The sequence below is a fragment of the Melospiza georgiana genome, chromosome 7 (assembly GCF_028018845.1).
Source record: "Melospiza georgiana isolate bMelGeo1 chromosome 7, bMelGeo1.pri, whole genome shotgun sequence".
In the NCBI taxonomy this organism is placed as follows: Eukaryota; Metazoa; Chordata; class Aves; order Passeriformes; family Passerellidae; genus Melospiza; species Melospiza georgiana.
The window spans coordinates 17,922,379-17,943,898 of NC_080436.1; the positions used below are offsets into that span (position 1 = coordinate 17,922,379).

The 21,520-nt window shown below is 36.4% G+C and overlaps 1 protein-coding gene across 7 annotated transcripts in view; it reads left to right on the top strand.

Annotated features, from left to right (window-relative positions):
• ZNF385B (zinc finger protein 385B) overlaps window positions 1-21,520 on the top strand; it is a 147,406-nt gene that overhangs the window by 118,621 nt on the left and 7,265 nt on the right. For all 7 annotated transcript variants that reach the window (XM_058027844.1, XM_058027845.1, XM_058027849.1 and 4 more), the window contains one exon: window positions 6,267-6,429. In XM_058027844.1, coding sequence (XP_057883827.1) covers window positions 6,267-6,429 — 163 coding nt within the window. The remainder of the gene's footprint in view (window positions 1-6,266; window positions 6,430-21,520) is intronic.

Consider the following 21,520-nt stretch of genomic DNA (forward strand, 5'->3'; position numbering starts at 1 on the left):
TCATGTAAAATTTTTTTGTGATATGCAGGAAAAACTCGTCTTTATAAGTACTCCATTACAGAATGCAAGTTTTCAGAATTATTGTATATCTGTTTAGGCTTTCAGTTGTTTCATTTTCCGTGGTTGAACTGTTACTGGCAAAGGCTTTGCGGTATTTTTCAACAAAGATTTTTCATTAGAAATTACCAATTGTATCAACACCAAATGAACAGAGGATTTGAGACAGGAGGGTGGCAAAGACCTCTCAGTTAATCAAGTCCAGCCACCACCGTGTTCACCACTAAACCCTATCCCCAAGTGCCACACCCAGGTGGTTTTTAGACAGTTTCAGGGATAGTGACTGCGCCACTTGACTGGGCAGCTGTTAGAATTAGAATTGCTGTTGGGAGTGTTTCCCACCCAAGGTGGAATTCCTGCTTTAAGGTGCAGTAGCAAGGGAGAAGAAATAGGAGCTGTGAGCCACCTTTTTCAGTTCCATTTCGTTGTGGCACTCACCTAATGTCGCGTGCTCAAGGTGTGAGCCAGCATTTCCCATGTGGGTGCTTCAGAGCCTCCCTTTACTTCTGCATTTCTCCTTCTTTCTGTCCATGCAGATCTACATATATTTAATTGTATATGTTAATAGCCAGACTGGATTATGTGGTAGCAGGTTCAAGCATTCAGACAGAGTTGATGGTACAGCTGTCTTATTTCCATGAAGACCTAATGAAGGGCTATTTTAGCTGCTCTTGAATAAGCCCATAAAAAAATCTTGATCTCACACACATATGCACTGAACCTTTAGACTCACTCAAGCCTTCCATCAGGTTAATGTTTCTTTTTGTAGCAATAAATTCAGTCAATTAGTCATTCACTTCGCAAGTAGATTCTAAAACTCAGTCACTTGAGGACTGTCAAAATGAAGCCTGTGGATTTCAAATACACTGTCAGTCACTGCTTCTGTTGGGGAATATTCTGTTAGCTTTTGTGCTACAGTCTTGCCTGTAGTTCAGAGGTTTTTTAAAGGTAATACTGCTGTCAATGAATCCATATGATCTACCTGTTTCCTGGACATCTAAATCTTTTCAATATAGGCAGATCTATAAACATTTTTAACTTTCTGCAAAATAAAACTACTGAAGTTGTTTTAAGCCCTAAAATAGGCTAATATCATTGACATTCAATTTCAAAAGCATGTTTACATGTAGAAAATAATTTAAATTGTTGATTTTTATTAAATGCTGTCTAATATATAAGGCTATTGTATATGTATTGTATGTAGTCATACACTTTAACATCCTGCTTGGATTTCAAATTTAATAATTTTTAGTTACAAGTAGCAATTTTAAATAAAATATTGCATTTGGATCATTTTTAAAGCAGAAAAATCTATCCTTTCTTACAGCCAAGTTATTAATCCTTATGACATAGGGACTTTCTCAAAAAATTAAAACATTCCTAAAGTTTGATTGGTTAGAGGTATTTAATTTGTACTAAAATTTTGTGGATTGAACTAAGGTGTATAAATTTTAAGGTGTATAAATTAGAAAAATTATGGGGAAAATTACATGGTTATTTGTCTGTCAATTATATTCTTAATTATTTGCAACTTAATTTAAAATACAACTAGTCACTAAGCCATGGTCTTAAAAATATTTAGACGTATTTTTTTACTGTTATAAAATATGCATCCCATTGATCAAAAAATAATGCCAGACAAATACATAAACACTGTTTTGGAATTTGGCCTGTCAGTACAAAGGTTTTTTTTTTACATTCTGATTCATAATGTCATGTTTATGGCAGCTTAAAGATTTTCTTGTTCATTAAACCTTACTAGCCAGTAGTAAGGCAGGTTATTTTTTAAAATGTTATAAAGTATATATATATATATATATATATGTATGTATATATATATACACATACTTTATAACATTTTTTTATTACTAGCCAATAAGTAGGCAGGTTATTTTTTAAAGTGTTATAAAGTATATATATATATATCAAGCTAGTAGATCAGTCAGTTTTAGAGTCAATTAAAATTTAAACTTTCCGTTCAGTTAAGGAGTTCTTTCGTAGAAATATTTTCTTATTCCACTTTCTCAAAAAGTATCCTTCTAACCTATTATGCATCCAATTTCAAAATGTTTATAATGATAATTCAAAGGTGAGGTTTAATACCAGCTATGTAAGCAATAGATGTAACATAATATTTTTGAAATGAAAAATAAATATTTAAATAATGTTGAATTATGGCACAGATGAATTATTTTACAGTTGAATGAACTAATCCCTACAGTAAATGCAGCTGTTTACACTGGAATAAAGTATTTTGCAATTAAAATCATTATAATATAGGATTATAGAAAGATATTTTTACTTAACAGATTTTTATTTTGGTTTTTCCTAATTTTTTTTTATTGTCTTAAATATTGCTTTGCTGATAAACAATTTGCATTAATTAGTTGTACTTAATGATGATCAAAAAGTACCTTCAATATCCATTTAAAATATTGTATCCCAAAAATATTTACTCTTAAGTTAACTTTGTATTTTCATAGCTGTTTATATTAAAATTGGTAAAGTGTCCTTCTTTTATGCACATTTATTTTGAACCCTATGTGTACATAACTTCCTATGGATTACCAGAGCAAATGAAAACAAATTTTCAGCTTCTTGCCTTAACTAAAAATGAAAATTGTATACATCATGGCTTATTTCAAAGATAAATCTAGTATTACAAGGATATGCAAAGCTCATAGCTTCTGCTCTAATGCTGTATTTGTGTCATAGGCAAGATTTAAGTGAGACTGGGAACAAATACATTTACCTTGAATATGGTACTTTTACAAATATTTTATAAAATTAGAGTTATTAATGATCAGGAGATTAATAATCACAATAATTGGTATCAGTAATAATCAGAACTTGAGTTCCGATTTCAGATTGCCTCAGCTGCCCTGTTTCCTTTTGCTTGCTATGACTCCAGAAAACTCCAGAAAAAAGGTTTATGTAACATGGTAATACAGCATTTCAGTTACCAAAAGGCAGCTGAATCAAATTATTTACCCCACAGTGCAAAAAAGCAAACTCTGAACTTCAAGTGTATCTGAAAGGACTAGAAAATAGTGCTTATGTGATTAGGAAAGATTGCTCCCATACTTTAAGGAATGCTCCTCTAACTTCATGCTTGGAAAGAGTATCTGTGTTTCTATTCACAGAACAGAGATGAGTTGAGAAAGTCTAAAAAACCAAAGGTTTAACAGTATCCAACCCCTGAAACTTGGCAAAGTCAATGCAGAAACAAATAGTTATCTACTTAACTGACAAAGTGAGGCACTGAAACAATTTTTTAAAGGTAGATTTTTGCATCCCCTAACTACTTTAACGTCCAACCTGGAGAATCCCACCTGCCCCCTACTTTGAACAGTGTTGAAGAAGGATGGCATTTCCAAACCCTTGCTTAGATTGGTCACAGCAATACTTTTCGGCCTTATAATGTACATATAAAGCTGTGAATTTGATATTTTATGATAATTGGAAAGCTTAAAAATTAGTCCATTCACCATGTTTCCATGAAGCTTTGCTTGTTGTTATGGCAATCTTAATTTTAATTCTGCCTGGGCTTGTTTGTTCTCAACAGGTCTCATGTACACTATATGAGGATTGAATGAAGGGAATCAAAAACTGTAGTAGGTTATTACTGATATTGCAGGCACTATTATTGCAAATATCAGCAGAAAGGCTTATATCAAGCAATTGACTTACTAAGTCTTTCTCTTGAGTGCACTTATGTCTCTTATGTCATAGCTTTGGCCTCAGGCAGCATATGATCCTATCAACAGCACACATATGCGCGGAGTATAGAGTTCAAATATTTAAAGGGACATCATCAACTTGAGGATGCTTGAGTAGACAATCTACTTGCTATTATTAAATTTAAAATTCACCCCAATTTTTAGCTCCATTTTTTGTACACAGCAATGTGTGAACAGTTTATTGGAAAACACTGTTCTGGTGCATCACGTCACAACTGCAAAGCTTAAGAGAAATGGGAAAAAACCCAGCAAAGGTGGAGAGAGACAGGATGGGACTCCTGTGCCTCATAAGGCATGTTGGCACAGCAGGGCAAAAGCAGGACTGTGCTCCTCTGCCTGCATTCAGAACTGGACAGATCCAACCCAGAAGTTGACAAGTGTCCCTTTAAGTAGTGCACATAGTACTAGTGGTATAGCTCGTTAGTTGTTTCTTTATAATCCTTAAATTGTGTTTGTATGCGTGTTAATATTTCAAAGGTTTTAAAATCAAGAAATATTTTAATAGCAATTGGTGAGTAAACTCTTTGCTGTTTTTATAATAAAGTTTTTAAAAGACATCTCACTTTCAGAGGAATTCAAAATAAAACTAATCTAGCAGCCGTTCTTACTGAATGCTTGCTTACTAAAATCTCCTGTGAAAGGAAAGATGCACCCACAACAACTGTCCTGAGATGCAAAGCACTGTTTCATGGGCTGTAAAATCACTTAAGAAGTTCTGGTGTGTAAGAACTTCACTTCTCTATTTTAGCAACAATTCTCCATCAGTTTAATGGTGCCAGTTACTTGTGTGAGGACTCCAACATGCTGTCTGTTCTCTTGCCCACTCCAGCTGTTTCTCCTCTTCACTTCTACTCTACATATGATAAAGTTGTTATTACATGCTGTCCCGAGGTGACTGTATTGTAATGCCCATTTCTGCTGGTCTTAAAACAATTTTCTTCATTATGGCAGCACTCTTTATGGAGTTCAAGATATTAGATATCTTAGATATTATAGTTGCTCTTTATAAAAAGCATGTGACTTGTTTCATGGCTCGCTTCATTTAACACAGCAAACTAAATAAAGTAGTAGATAATTGATTGACAAGAGAGAATGAATGTGGATTTGCATGAACACAGTGAAAGTTTACTTGCACTGATGTTTTTTATGCCAGGTGCCAAGATGTGCTTAGAAGAAGCATGCTTTCTCTGAGTGTTTTAATTTGAAGTAAACAACAATATTAACTTCTTTGGTTAATATGTAACCTTCAATAGAGGCACCTAGTGGTATGCCTGAAATAATGTTTTAAAATTGTGTTTGGAAATATTAATAATGCAATGCTATTGCTGAATAGTACAATGTAATGAAAACAGACTGGTTTGGAGAGGACTTTTTTCTTGCCCATTATTTGGTAAATTAATTTATTAAGAAGTCAGGAAAAACACTTAAACTTGTTAGCTGAAATTTCCAAGCTTTGGAGTTTGTATTAAGTATGTAATTCCTTAGTTTTGCTTCTAACAAAGTGGCCTGATTTGTCAGGCATTTGATTATATAGAGTCAGGAACAATGAAGAGATTTGCCTTGTATATGGTACTATTGAAGAGGACTCAATATCACTGAAAAAAATGGGCAGATATTTCAGATATTTATGTGCCTAGCTTTAGCTGTGCAACTTCAAAAACACTGACCTAGTTTCTGAAGCTAGATTTAAGGCAAAGGTGAAGTAAACATTTCAGTGGATATTTATACTATTCTGTTTGGGCAGATTAAGACAAAATAAATAATAATAATAATTTTAAAAAGCTCCTCTTCTCTAGTCATACAGGTTCCAATTTTCTTAGCATTTAAAAAATAGCATTCAAGGCAATTTTTGGAGCAGTAAAGACTGGTGGGTATTTAGTTTTCTATGTTGTACTTCGGTCTACTGAAGTTTACAGGTATGGTGTTTCCTCATGTTAACTCTTATTTTTTTCATCTAATAGTGTAGTAATATTTTTTCAATTGTCTCAGCTGCTGTTAGTATGAAGGTGAAAGTATTTTATGACATCTGTATTAGATCAAACAGAAGGAAAAATGGATTATTAATCATGTTTCAGCACAGTACATCTTTTTAACTGCAGGTAATAAAGATTAGGGAACACCACGTGAAAATTGAGTAGCATCTTTCTGAATTGGATGTGTTTACATTTGTATGGTCCATTAAATCTTAAGAGCCATAGAAGTAAAGAATTACATTAGGAGTGACAGAGCTTTATGTAATCTTGAAGCCTCTTTTTCCAAGTTGCTGAAAACATGCAATATTCATTAAAATCCTGTCATTTTAATATATAAGAACTTCCATCCATGAAAAGTGTTAGTATAAAGCTATTAAAAATTTTTAGGTGGAATAATATGGTGCCTACTATTGAAAGTGTCACTTTTCTGCCTTGTCATCCCCTGTATTATATACAAGTGCAAAAAGAAGTGAGCCTGATTTGTTCTCCTTTGTAGAGCCAGGCCGAGGCCCACTACAAAGGAAGTAAACATGCCAAGAAGGTCAAAGCTCTAGAGGCAACGAAGAACAAGCCCAAAGCTGGTTCTTCCAAGGACAGCGCAAAGGTTAACACGGGCTGCTCCACCGCGCCAGTCGCAGCCAGCATCTCTGACAAATCAGGTCAATGCAAACTTTTTGTTCTATACATCCTTTACTTTCTCCTTTTCTGTGTGTTTGTACGAGAGAGGTTGGTTGCGTGATAGTGATCCATAACTTGTCTTTTCTAAACTATTTACTATGCTTGTACAGAATAGATTTGTTTTGATACTCTTAAATTGCGATTTCACGTCTGTGAAATAACTGGTGTCCCTGAATGCTACAGTGTATTTTTTTAAAACCTATGGAATTTACTATTAAAAAGTATGGATGTTCTTATGGCAGTAGTGGATGAGTGTGGGTGGAGTGTGAATTCTGAGGTTATATATTTAGCTGAAGCACAAGAAAGCTTTGTAAGAAATTTTTCCTTTCTCAATAAGACAATCTTGCTCTAATGGGAAAACACACCTACAGAAATGTGAAGCCTTGTGGCCTGGGTATTTCCCGATACTCACAGCTCTTTAGTGATTCAACATCACTTTTTTTCTTCTTTTCTTTTTTTTCTTTTTTTTTTTTTAACCCTCCAGTCGAGCAATCTGAGGAAGGTCAGCAACACTAATAGCAGTAGAATTACTTACGTTTCTGCTCTGTCAGTGTTGCATTACTGAATGAAACAGGAGACTTCCATGAACTTGCTGACAGTGTTATTCAAGAGAAGGCCCCTACTGTGGATTACCCAACTGTCAGTCCACTAGATTACTGCTGATAAATTTGCTTCTACCTAGGGAGTCATTTATTATCCTCTTCACCAGAGCTGATCTTGACTCAGGTGCCATGAGGTGAATAACAGTTTTTCGACATGTGCAAAGAAAAAGACAAAAAAAAAAATCCAACTCAAAAACGTATCAGTGACTATTTGTCATTCTGCTGTTTTTACAGCCATTTCAAAACTATCTGTGGATTCTGAACAATGTCAGTGGGTGCCAAATTTTGGGTTGATTTTCCTAGCAAATCACATTTTAGTTTTGAGAGATGAGCAGAGTTCAGGTAGCATCTTCAGGTAAACAAGACGTGCTACTATAAAACAGTAGCAATATGCCATTGATCTAAATATAAGGTAGGCTACTGAACAGAAAGAGATTTAAAATATTTAGTAAATTTTTACTATCTGAAATATTGAAAATAGATTTTTTAAGATAGGTTACTGCTCCAGGTGTACATGGTGAGAACTCAGGCCATAGCCAAAGAAAAATATCAGTTAAGACTTTAGAGGACTTAACATGTTATTCATCTGTGGTAACATAATTTTATAATGCCCTCCCTCTCCAATGCCAAATGTTGAGGTCCAGATAGCAAAAGTATCATCATCTTTTTCAAACTCCATCTTTTTCTTCCAGAAACCTTCTGGAGCGGTTTCATGTTTCCTTTGCCAGACTATAAGATCTGAATTGAATTTATTCTTTTCTTTCCCCTGCAGTGTATCTAAAATCTACATTCGGTTTTTGATAAAATAATACAACCAGTCAAAAGGGAAACCTGCTCTTGATACTTTTTTATTGCCCTGTTTTGACAGTGTGTTGTTATGCTATTAATTACTCTGCACAAATTAGACAGATTACCATCTCTGTCTTTTGGATTACACCACTGCAACTGTTTCTACATTAAAAATAAATCCCACTGGCAATTTAGTTAAACGCTTTCTTCCCATCAGGAGAACAGTGGGATTCTCTGTGGGGAGAGTAGGCTCCTCAGAGCCTCTTACTGCTGTACAGGAGACTGAGGACGGGATGTTTGGGAGGAAAAAACCTGAACTTGATGCAAATTTTCAGTATTTGTATGGAAAGCTCAACACAGAGATGGGTAACAGCTTGAAGATCAGAGATTTTATCAGACCTGGAAGAAACCATAGTTTTGTTCAGCTGCAGTTTCCCTTACAGATATTATTGCCCATCTATTCTTTGACATGCGTTTACCTCCATAATGTAATGCTTATAAAACTAAACTAAAGCAGTCATTAAGTTGCCATTGGGTAGAGTTTTGGGCTTTTTTTTTTTTGTTTGGATGGTTTTTTTGCTTTGGAGCAAAAAAATCTACTTATGCCATTTTTTTCTGAATCTTTTAACACAGCTTTCATTCTGTGAGAAATCCACTAGTACTAGATATTAACTTTCTAGGAATATTTTCATTTTCCTTACAAAACTTTCCTTAGTATCTCTAATGCTAAGAATTTCAGTTCATGCGTGTATTTGTGTTCTTTTTTTATCCTGATTTGCAGAGGAAATGAGACTTATGGTCATATCATCTATTCCTATATTTATTCTTTTCTGGCTGTGTCTTCACAATTTTGACTTTATTGCCTAGTGTGCAAAAACAAACAAAAAAGAGATGTAGAGATTTTGATCCTATAAATCATATAAGTCTGATGAAAACTAGCAGCTAGGTAGAAGTCCTAGCTTATGCTCTATCCTGAAAGATGCTGCCACATGAGCTCTGTTTTGCTTGACCTCCTGAATGACCAGGGAATTAGTGTTCGGTATGGGACAGTTGAAAGTGTGTATGTGTGCGTAGATCTGAAAAAAATTGTTTTAGAAGTACATAAATTAAATGAAATCAAGGAAGAGAATTAAATTCCACCACTTGGGAAGCTGCTGTTTAGCCAATGTACTTTGGAGAGTTCCTGAGAAATGTTCATCAAGTAGTAAATAATTTCTGGTGTCCTTTTCCAGGGTATAGAAGAGTAGAAAGAGAAGCTAAACAGAAAAGACAGTTATAAGTTCTTGTGATCTTTTTTTATCTGCTGTAGTTCCACGAGTATTAGTGCAGAAAGGGTAGGGAGCATTGCAGTAAACTGATAATCTGCAATTATTCTCTTATGTAGGTCTTGCTAATAAAGGGGCACAACAGGCATGAGTAGCACCCCTTCTGATGTGCTGTCACTTTGAATGAGATAATGATGAATGATTTGGAGCTCTCCAGACAGAACAGTTGTTAAATATTGAACTAAAATGTCAGGTTAAGTTTGCTACAGAACCATGGGTTCTTTGAGTCAGACATAGCATGAAGTCCAAAACACTTACTTGTCAGATGTAACTATAGTACTAATAGGAAAAATAATTTCACTGTTAGCTCAGCAAGTGATGAGTCTATCAAAGGCAAAACACAAATTCATCCAGTCCTTATTTTTCAAAATGTATGATGCTGTGGCCTCTCTACAGCTGTTCCTTTGAGCTTGAGAAATGTGGCTGCTGGTAGAGCTAAAGTTAAACTAATCTTTGAGGTTTTTTGGGATATTTCCAGAAGAATGGGGGCTCCTGCAGGCAAAAGTGGCCTCAGTCAAATGGAAAGGCCTGACTGTGGTCTGAGCATGACATTGTGAGAGAGAGTTCTTCCCTGCTATTGTTAATAGTACAGTGTGACTTGGAAATGGCATTTGTAAATTGATTATCAGCAAACATTTAATGGTAAAGCCACAGTGCAGGAATGGTGCAGGTGGGTGCACCTTAAGTGGCTATCAATAGGTTTAACTCAACAAGTTGGCACTCTAATTTTGTTTGTTGTGTGAGATCCCATTGTCTAAGCTCACAACTCCTTGCTGTTCAGGGAACACACATTTATTGGTACTTGTAAACACCACCAACCTGCCCCATTCACTGTGCAGACAGGAAAAAATCACCACAGATTCTGTGACTAAGTTGTTGCTCTCCCACTGTAGCTGGGCCATCTCTGCTTGTCCTGACTGGTATTTGCAGAGTGGAGGTGGCCATAGGGGATGTATCTGTAACCTGTCTCCCACACAGGAAAAGTCCAGTAATGGCTATATAACAGTTTTATATGCTAGAAAATCACTACTGTGATTCTTCAAGCTTTTTCATAGCTGCTTTGAGATGTGGTTACAGACCAGCTGTGTTAATAGCACTGGGAGCTGCTCTTGCTGGGGTGGGTTGATCCTGGCTGGATGCCGGGTGCCCACCAAAACCACTCTGCCACTCCCACCCTCAGCTGAGCAGGGGAGAGAAAACACAGCTCATGAGTCAAGTTCTGTCAAACATCAGGGAAACTTCTGACAGCTTTTCACAAGAGCCACCTCTGTAGCCCTCCCACTACCACGGCCTAGCCATGCAAACTCACAGTGGCAAAGATTCCCTTCCCTCCCAATGGAAGCCCAGGGTTTCCAGGATGTCTGCACAGAATGACAGATATATGTATGGCATTTCTTTAGGAAAGGGCAAGGGTAATAACCAGTACCCAACATAGTTTAGAATATTTTGAAGTGTGGTTTAAATACAGCTCTAAGAATGCAATAGAATATAGTGTCTGTGACCCCAGGTCAGCATAGTCTAGATGCTTACAGTGATGAATCCTTCAGGAATGCATATGATAATTACTGGATTGAAATGTCACTGTTTACTTATCAAGCAAAGAGGAATTCTTTGATCCTTCTTCTACATCAAAATAAATAGTTCAAAATGAAGCATACAAATGATGTGGTATCAACTTCTTTGCATTTTGCTTTGATATGAAAATTAGAAAGTAAATGCAGCTGTTTTAAACTACTCAAGAGTCAAAATCATATTTCAGATTATAAAAGATAATTTTTGGCCTTTGATCATTCACTGTATGCTCTATTGGCCTCATGCCCATTTGTGAAATGATAGGTATGGGTATTTCAGGTTCAATTTTTGTTGCAGAAGAGCAGAAGACTCTGTACTTGGGAATTAGTAGGTAGAGATAAACCCTTTGGATGCTCTATGAAACCCCATTTTGTTCAGCTGGCAGGAATATGGTAATTAGTTGTCCCATTAGGTAGGATTGGCAACTCCAAGCTATATCAGACTTAGAAAAGTTGACCTTGTGGTCTTGTCTGTGGGTTTTAGTTCATCAACGGCTCTCTGTGTAATGCTTTCACAACAAAACTGCTTTTATTCCTAAAGTACTGTGCAACATGTTGAATCACGTTTACTCAGGAAGCTTATCATGGGTTGGATTTCTCCAGTCCCCATTGCCAGTGCTGTGTATTCATCAAATAGCAATGAGGTGAAATGTCCCAATGGAGTGCTCAGTTTTTATTTCATGAGTCCACCATCAGGACACTCCCTTACTCATCTTGCTCTCATTGCTTATGTTAAAAATCTTTCTGCCACTGCTCAAATTCTAAACTTTTACATATGAAACTCTTTACTTGGACTAATGCAAAAAATGATACCAGATGTCGTAGCAAAATCTCTTTTCACCTTAACATTTATTTCCATTTATCCCCTTGTTTTGCACATCTTTCAAAGGAATGGCTTTTTTACATAGCTCAAATAAACTGTTTCTTATATGATCCCTATATCATATAAGTAGCAAGGAGCCAGAGACATATAACCTCCCCAGCTGAACTGCAGTGTATTTGTCCTGGGAAATTTGAGGTTATTTGTCACACAGATGCCATAAGGACTTCAAACGCACAATGCTTCTAATTATTCTTATATTTCATGTAATGTACCAAAGTCCTCTAGACCTCGAATCAGGTTGTGACAAAGTTGAATTTTGAGGGTGGGGCAGGGATAGGGAGAGGCTCCAAGAGAGGAACAGGACAAGGATGTGTTTGGTTTGTTGTCTTCCAGAGTGCATTTAGAGGTTCTGCCTTATGCCCTTCAAAGATGCTGGTGCTTTTGTCTGGCCTCCTTCAAAAGCTACTGATGAGCCTCATCAGTTCTTCACATTTATGCTGACATAAAGAGTTCTGCTGAAGCTGAACTCCATAAAATAACCATGCATCTGTGTTTATGTGGATTCAGATAGTGCCTGCTAAGCACAGGCATATTCCTGTTAGATAACGGTATTCGTTTATGGTCAACTAAGTAGTAAATTCAGTCTGGATCAGCCACCAAGGAGAGGCACTTCAAGGGCATTTTTCCATTGCATCCTTTGAGGTAAGCTTTGTTCTTTTTTGAGTCAGTGTTTTGATTCAGCTATATGAAGATCTTTCTATATTGCCATCTGTTGACACTCTACCCCAAAACAGAGGTAATAGCACCGTATAGAATTTTCTGCTTGACTACAGTGCTTTTACAATTGATAATAGAAAATATTATTAATAAATGATCATAAGTTTATCACAGTTACACTGTTGCAAGTACCATATGTGTACTTACATCCATGGCACATGCAATGCCTGTATTTCATTTAATAGTAAATAGCTTCTGAGCCTTTTCTGGCAGGTTGTTTCAACAGCACTTTCAGGAAGTTGCAGTTTGGGTTATACTTTTAGGATGAAAGGTGAGCCAAAAGAAAAATTAGCAAGTCAAAGTCTGTGAACAGGAAATCATTATAATAAGTGCTTAAAGATCCCAACCTTCTTCCCTGCCAGCCTTACTGTTCATACTTTTGAGAAGTGGATATTCAAACCTCATCTTTCTGTGTGTCTAAATCTGAATGGAAAACCAGTCATACTGTGTATTTTGCTGTTGATAAGCTCCTGGGAAGTCTTTGGTCTGTCTGTAATGCTAGCGCATTTCAAATTCTGCACCTCAACTGAAAACTGATTATAGGTGCTATTAACTGAGAAACAAGCTCTGCAGCTGACACATGTACATTGATGAGCTGTTGCAATTCTTGTTCAAACTGGAAAAGGCCAAAATTCTCTTCTCTCTCCAGTTTTTGTAGCAATCAGAAATATATGCAACCAGGATTTTCCTTGGAAGGAATGATAAAGTTTTGCTTCTTGCAGTAAAATAAGCATAAGCTTTGGATCAAAAATATATTGTAAGATGAAATAAGACTCTTTTGGATGTTCTGCTCTGTGCCTGAGCACTCATGTCCTGTATCATTAAAACTAAATACCTCTAGTAATTCAACTTACTTACTCAAGTTCTAAAAACATGAATTTCAAAGCATTTTTTACCAGCATTCTTAAAATGATACAAAGTTTTTCTTTCTTTGAGAAGTAGTGATAGGCATTTGGCCCAGCAGAACTGACTCTACTGCTGTTGCTGGACAATGGGAGCAGGGCCAGGGATGCTTCAGCTGCTGGGATTTTTTTTAGCTAGATATATTTTTTCATTTAAAGAATCCTTTCACATACATTGAATCTTTCAGCACCTCTTTAATACTCTGAAATCAGGCATCTGTTTTTCTTGTTTGTTCTGTTAATGATCAAATATAGGATTGCCTATTGAATATCCTGAGAGGATGTTTTTAATAGGATGATGTCATAAGGGAATGATAGTAAGGTGAGTATGAAATAACAATATAACTTGCTAAAAAGATACCTGCTGGTTCTGTTGGGTTTTTTAACAACCCTGGGAGGAATAATTTCAATTGTATTTAATACTTTCACAGTACATATTGAAGCAACATATTCCTAAGGAAATAAGGCAGCTCTTCTGATACCAGGTGTCTATTTTTCACTGGTACCAGAGAATAAATAACAGGATTCTGGTGATTATTCATACAATTGGTCGTTGAATAAAGTTTTCTCTGTGTTCAGTTGTGTGAAGTTAAAGGCTGTGCTGAAGTTGCAAAATTTAAGTTTTTTCCTTTTCTCTGAGCCCTTGAATGAATTTAGTGACCAAATTATAAAAGAATGGGTCAGGAAAAATGCTGCTTCAGTAGTGAAGGGGCAAATCTACTTCATTCCTTATAGTAGAAAAATTATTTATGCAAACATTAGGCTACTCATTATTTCCTTATTACTTGCTTTCAAGGAGAGTGAAAATATTTTAGTGTCAGTTAGACAAGTTATATCTGAAATACAATTTATTTGTCAGACCTTGAGGGCACGACTGAATGCTCACAGTCCTCAGGCAAGCCTGCTACAGAAGTGGGTGAGAATGCACAATTACAGATGTCATTTAACTGAAATGAAGATGAGTGTTTCATAACTGGCTTTAACTGCTGTTCTGCCTGGGCAAGTACTGAGCGAGCAGTTCAGACACAGGCCCATGAGAATATACTTGCAGAGTGTGTCAGTTCTCCTTGATTCTTTTATTTAGATGGCCATAAATTTCATATTAAGTTCTAAAGCACTTCAGCATCTGAGTGTAGAGTTTTAAGATTTTTGTTTTGCACATGCTGCAAGTGAAATATGTTTCTAGTGATATATTTCAGATTCATAAATGGTGGAGCCAATGTATAGCTGAGATGATGAACTGAGACTAAGCAGAAGTGAAGGATCTCTGAGTAAAATACTGTATGCTTTTTATAATCTTTGAAAGTTATTTTTCTAAGCATTCTTGCATTATTAAAGTTTAAAAGACAGTGCCATACTATAAGTTTGCATTCCAGGATGTCAGAAATAGATGTAGCAGAATTTGGAGTGGGAGTGTAAAATATTTTCAAAATAATAGATGTCTGGTGCCAGAAAAAGATAAGTTTATAGTTCGCAAAAACATTTACTTTCACCCATATATTTTGTAATAGCAACTATTATACTGCATTTCAAGCTTTACTCACACTGTATTAAAATTTTCCAACTCACAAATTTTCCTCTCCCAGCCCAAACAGACTGGCATAGCTCAGAAAAGATGAAAGTAAATATGCCTGGCTATAAAGCAACAGGACACAGGAAGACTGAGCTTTAACATCATCTCAGTTTATGGATACTCTTTAAATTAACATTCACACTTGCTATCTGTGTTTTAGATCCTCCTTGTTTTCAGTTGCCAGCACTGTAGTACTATTGATATTTCTGAGTTTTATGACAAAACTTCTAGTGATAGTTTTCCCAACTTGTCAACATGTCACTGAGAAATACATAGATATTGGCATTGTACACTAGGAAATCGCTCTGCATTGTAGACAAGCTGATTTCCTCCAGAAGTAACAGGTCTAAAAATTAGAGGAGGAGGAAGCTGGGAATTGTGATAATCTTTTTTCAAATTAGGCAAAGAGAAGTCTGATACAATATGCATTCTGTAAAATACCATTAAGATCAGCAGATGACATAGAGGCACAATGCAAATGGCCTTGAGTGTTCAAAGTTTGTTTTCTCTAGAAGTATTGCATACACACTGGCATTTTGACTAACAAAAACAGTACAAAATCAACCCTTGTTATTCCTGTAGCTTTTGCACTGAGAAATTGCATTGTGTTGAAGTATGAAATAAGAGGCTTTTGAAATGCCCTTTGTTGATACATAACAATTTTTCAGTTATTTTACTCTGTTTTATATGTATGTACCAACTGATACATAACAATTTTTCAGTTATTTTACTCTGTTTTATATGTATGTACCAACGTATATTTTTTTTTCCTTCCCCTGCTGGTGAGTGCATACAGATTTTTCTTGATCTTGTCGTGTAAAACAAGCACTAGCCAGCCAACATAAACCAATTCCCTAAGAATCTCCAAATGTGTAAATAATTGATTAAAAATCATAGGCAATACAGCAGGATCACCGCTGACAACCCAGTAATTAAAGAAGCAGGAACTTTCAGCTCAGGAAGGTGTAGGTACAAATAGGTACAGGATTTGGCAAGGTTTTACACTTGCAGAGCTACGTGTACTTCTGAATATTGTCTAATTCTCATCAGTCCACTTTCAGAAAAATTAAATCCAACCAAAATTGCAGGAGCGAACCTTTTTTAACTTTATTCAGATCAGCAGAATTATTTTCATACTCTGAAGAAAATGCAGGTTCCCTTGTAATAGGCATCCTTTGGCATCCTTTGGTATGCCAAATCAGAAATAAAGTATCTAAGAAATTGTCAGCATCGCTGCTGTAACACAGCCATGCAAGTGATACTTCTGAAGTAAAAACGGATGTTTGGGTTCAGCCTGTTGAAGAGTAGTGACGCAGTTAATCAAATAATCATTCTAGCTACCAAGTTCACCTAATATTGTGCAGCCATCCAGACATTTCCTGATGTTAGCTTCAGTATCTTGAGAAAATATGTTGCAGCTTATTTGAGGGCACATTTGTGTTTGAGAAGAAAAGCTTTATATTTATAACTTCCATTTTTTCTCATCTTTGTAGAGACTAAATTTGTTCTCTTCAGCATGTGTCAGACTGATTTATTTCATTATGTAAAATTTAACTCTTTTTCATACCTGCCTGAAGTACAAGAAAACACATTTTACAAAAAATGAAAAGCAACCAAAGGGTTAATGGATACACTGTGCTGTCTGATTTGCATGTAGGTTTGTAGTGGAATTTTTCTAGAACAGAGCCCTACGGGTTTTTCAGCCTCATTTCTCAGTAGACTGCACAACTGGTGAGAAAGTAGGTATTTTTTCTGACAGCCATTATTCAGCAAATGTGCAGATAGAACAGAAGTTATTTTGAAATACCTTATCCAAGTTTGCTAACTCCATCTTAATGAGTGTGAAGAAATAATCTAATGCTCTTTGTTGTTTGTTTTGTTGGGGGGTTTTGTGAGTGGTGCTGAGATGCAGGAATAGAGTACTTACAAATCTGTAAAGATTGTGACCTCTAGTAACTTAATTGTCATCCTGCTATTGTCTTTACAGCATATATTACTCTAAGTGTTCATCTTTTCCATCATAAGAACAACAATTAATTGTGTGTTTGTGTGTACTTTATTCCTCTATAGATAGCACTGTGAACCAGAAGAAAAAGCTTTCTGTGAAGAGCAGTGTTTTGAAACCTGCTTTTCTTATTGGAGCTATTGTCTGACTTTCTATTCAGTAACTTTTCTGCTAATACACTGAAAGAGCCCCTTCTTTTCATCCTGGTAATTCAGTCACTTATGATCTCCTCCCTTCAAATCTTATTTCAGGCCAAGGAGATGTACAACAGCTCTTGTTTCTAATATAATTATTTGTGGGTGTTCTTGTTCTATCCCCAGGACTCTGTTCCAGGGTAGATCCTAATGTTTGGTTAGGCAGTCCTACAAGTTCAGTGTGACTAAATCAGTTTTCCCCACCTTGATTTTATTTTGTTGTAGTTTAACATCTCCCTTAATTACATTCAGCCAGGCTTCTTATCTCTTTGACTGTGATCTCTCAAATGGTTTTTGGTTTAAATGATGCAAATTTTATTACAATATTTCTGAGGTATTGATTTTTCTCTCTCTGGATTTATGTCCTTCACTTTCAAAGCTCTCCATACCTTTGTATGTCTTTCGTAATACACTTTCAAATGTTGTCTTGAACCACACAACGCCATTTGAAACCAGCTTCTGATACAGTTTCCTGCTTTGCCTGAACTTATTTGTAAAGAGTTCCCTGCAATCAGATGCTAAACTTACTTCTTTCATTCTCGCCTTTAAAAATTTCTCTTTTGCTGTGATGCACTGAAAAACAGGAAAATGCTTGTGAGCAGTTTGACTGCCACAATGGTGCCTGTGTCAGCGACTGGTTGTCGTGTCTCTCTGTGGTTTCATACCTGTCTGCAGGGCTCATCTCTGCCCTTAAACTGAGCATTTTTTCTGGGGAACAGCTTCTTCTGTGTGCAGATAGCTTGGAACAGAGAGGTCAACTGGTAACTGTTAAGTAACTTTTTGAGTAACACACCTATATTTAGCATTGTCAGTGGGCATATTTTGTAAAGTGTGGGAAAAAGTGTAATTAAATTTTTCACTTCTTAGATTTATTTCACATGTGCCAAGCATTTAGCATTGTCAAATTTAAACTGACAATTTTGTTTTTCAACAGACAAATTTTTACATTTTGTTTATGGATGCTAATAGAGTTTCACTGATAAACTTTTCAGCAAAATTTCTTGGATTGTCTACTAGTGAAATTAATGCAACTGATTTTACTTTTACTATGCAGTTGTTCAGGGCAAGAATATTTAATACTCTGACAATCTCATGGAGTTCCTTTTTCCGTTCTGTAATCACTTTATGCTACAAAAGTTCTTTAATGCAGCCCAATATTCACAGGCATATATGGAGCTGTTGAAACTACAGGGAGAACCTGATAATCTGCTTCACTCAGTTCAGCTTTACCGGTATGGGAGATATGTTTGCTTTTCCTCAGACTCTCTCTTAGTCTCCAAAATCAGCACTTCACTTCAAACTAATAGCAGCTCCCTGTAGCACAACTGATGTGGACTCAAGATCATCGCAAGACAATCTTTATCCCAAAAATAAAATATTAACATTTACTTTCAGAAATCCCTTTGGATTTTAGCTTCCATAGGAAGTGACCTAGTTAGAAATCAGTTGAAAATGCATAGGATCACCAAGCAGTCCTTTTTTTAAAAGGTTGTTCTTTCAGCAGTGATGTGGTATTGTTATTATTATATTATTATCTTATTATTATAAGGCACCTTATAAGGCCTTATCTTATTATCGTAAGGCTCCACCATAAACAAGGCTGATTGACCCAAAGGCTTTGCCCCTAACTGTGCATCAGTTGTGCTCACTGGTTTTATGGCCCTGATAACCATGCAGTGACTGAGTTAAACAGGAAAAAAATATGTGACCGGTTTAGACTGGAAATTGCACTGGATATTGCGTGGCTCTTTCCTTCATGTTTTTCAAGAAGAAAAGACACATATGTTTTTACTATTTTTTTACCTTTGCAATGGAGAATAACTAACATTTTACTGCCAAAAGTAATTTTTCCCATTATGATCTCTTCTAACTTGGTAATGTGCACTATTGTGCAAGCAGGTAAAAGAAATATAAAATCAGATTTCTATACCTAGGATGGCAAATGAGTGAAGCTCACAAAAGAGCTTCAGTGCAGGGTTGTAGAGCAGCAGTGGCCACTTTGCAGTGGCTGTGCTGCCCTTTTGCTGTCAGCACTTTGTGCACAGCTGCTGCTCAGTGCCTGGAGCTGGGGGAAGCAGTGAAGGATGTGGCAAAGGGAAGGTGTGAAGCTGAAGCTGGGCAGTGGGTGGCTGTAAGCACAGTGTGATCTCTTCCCAGCGCAGAGCCAGCTGCATCACAGCCAGTGCTGGGCAGTGCTCTTAGTCCCAGGATCCTTCCCTCTCTGTGTGCCCAGCCTTCAGCACAGAATGTGCGCAGTAGTCCCAGTTTCTGGTGGAGAGGAGAAGCAGGCAAATGCAAAGTTATACTTTTTTATTACATGAAGACACACACAAAATATGTATTTTCAGTAATTGGAATATTGTTCTGTTACTGTTACAGCAAGAGCAAATTTATTTATTACATACAGCAGAAAATTTTACAGTTTGAAAACCTGACAATTTTGTAAGGGTTGTTGGGATCATAGCAGAACTTCATGTCTGAAAACTTTTAGCACATGTATTGGGAAGGGTCCTTGCAAGTGTATCACATACCATCAGTACCTTGGATATTTTAATTCTAACTGCTGTTTGAACAATCTGCTGTGGAACAGAACTTGATTGTAGAGATATTTTATCATCAGTGATAAAAACTGGGCAGATAGGCATGTTGAGGGGCGTAAGTAGCATTGAATATTTTGATACTGAAAATCTTTATCGGATTTCTAAATCTATACAGAAGTTTTAAATTCACATTTGTTTTAGTTTTATCAAGAGTGTAAAGTCTGAATTAAGGATCTGAATATTAAGTTACTTTTTTGTTGTTATTGTTGAAAATAGCATTTGTGATTTGTTTATGAAGTCCAAATGAAACTTTTTTCTCATGTGCACCAAAGCATCACTGACTCAAAAAAAAAAAAGCCAGTAATGGGTAGGACCTATTCTCTACACCACATCAACTGCAGTGAGAGTGGCATGACCTGCCAAGGTCAGTGAGTCACTTCAGCTGTAGAAGTGAAGCAGTAGAACCTGTGGGTTTGACTCTGTGATGTGTTGCCCTGCAGTGTCCTGGCTTTGGTACTCAAAATGAGGCAATACTGATCAGATAAATGAGTCTTGAATTTTAACATGGTGCTGACACAAGAATGAGTCAAACAAGCAGAAATATGTGAAAACAACTTCAAAGCAGAATTAAAACAATGCAATGGATGAGAAAAGCATTAATATTACCGAGCCCAAAGCAATACTTAATTAGCTTGCTTTAGTTATTTTCCCTGGGCTCTATTTCAAAATAAATCCAGGCTTCAGTAAGAACCTGAATCATCAATTTACTTTTCTGGAATTTAAGACACATGAAATATGGCTTTTCTGCATGGAAAATGAACATAGGTAAAAAGTACTAGTTAGATTTTAAATTAACTTCTTGCACTTGAGTTTTGGTGTGAGTGTTTCAGCCTGACCCTGATGCAGGTTGAATCACAGCTACTGCCTTCAGGCAATAGGCTGGTACTGCCCTGGCCTCATGCTCCAGCTGTGCTCTGCTAAGCTGTGCAGCAGAAACTGGTGTGCCCGTGGTCCAGGCAGGATGGACTCACTTCTGCACTCCTTTGGGCTCTGCCTGGCTCTATTGGTCGTGAGCCAGGTGGAGTTTAGAGCAAATCTGAGCCTATTTCAATAATACCTTCAGATATAGCAAAAGGGCTGGAATCCTACAACTGCATCTCACAAGTCACATCTATTTTATAAGGTAGTGATAGTTGGGAAGTATGGGTATGCAGGCAGCATTAACAGTTCCATTTTTTGATTTCTGCATGCAGATATTGTTAGCTCTGTGCTATAAGTGCAAATAAAAGAGTAATCGTCTTTGTGCTTTGTATAGACATGCAATTTGCATTTCCTGTGCCTCACACTGTTGAATAGTTGGCATTTCTGTCTTAAACATAAAACTGTAAGTAATGGTGTTTTGAATTATGTGGATTGAAACAGTAAGCTGTTATCAAAAGCCCATTTGGAGAAGCGCAATTTTCTGATTTTAGAAGCCAGGAAAATGCAGCTCTGGGCCCACTGCAGTGACAAATACGCACTTAGCTCCCTGTACTTTCTGTGGGAGTTCAACTGTATAATAACCTTTATAATGATGATCTTTGAAGATGTTCTGCATTAAACATTTAGAATGGTGGAAGGAAACATTAATTCATAGAGGGTAGTATGTCTCTCCTTATACACCCCCATCAATGAAGAGCTTATTTGTGTCAGGAAGCTTTCCAAATGATGGAATTATTATGTGAACTGAGGTTCTTTCCAAAAGCAGCAATACTGGCAGAATTGAGCCCAGCTGCATGCTGGTAACTTCCCTCTGGTTTTGTAGAAGTTTTCTTGTTAGTGTGTATACTGTAGAATTGTTGGAATATGAATAGTGAAAACACTGTATATCTGGGGAGTATTATAAAAATCAACATACTACATCAGCTGTTGGCTAGCTAAGTGAGGAGAAGTGGGAAATGAGATCTGTAATTTTTTCAATCATCTGTTAAA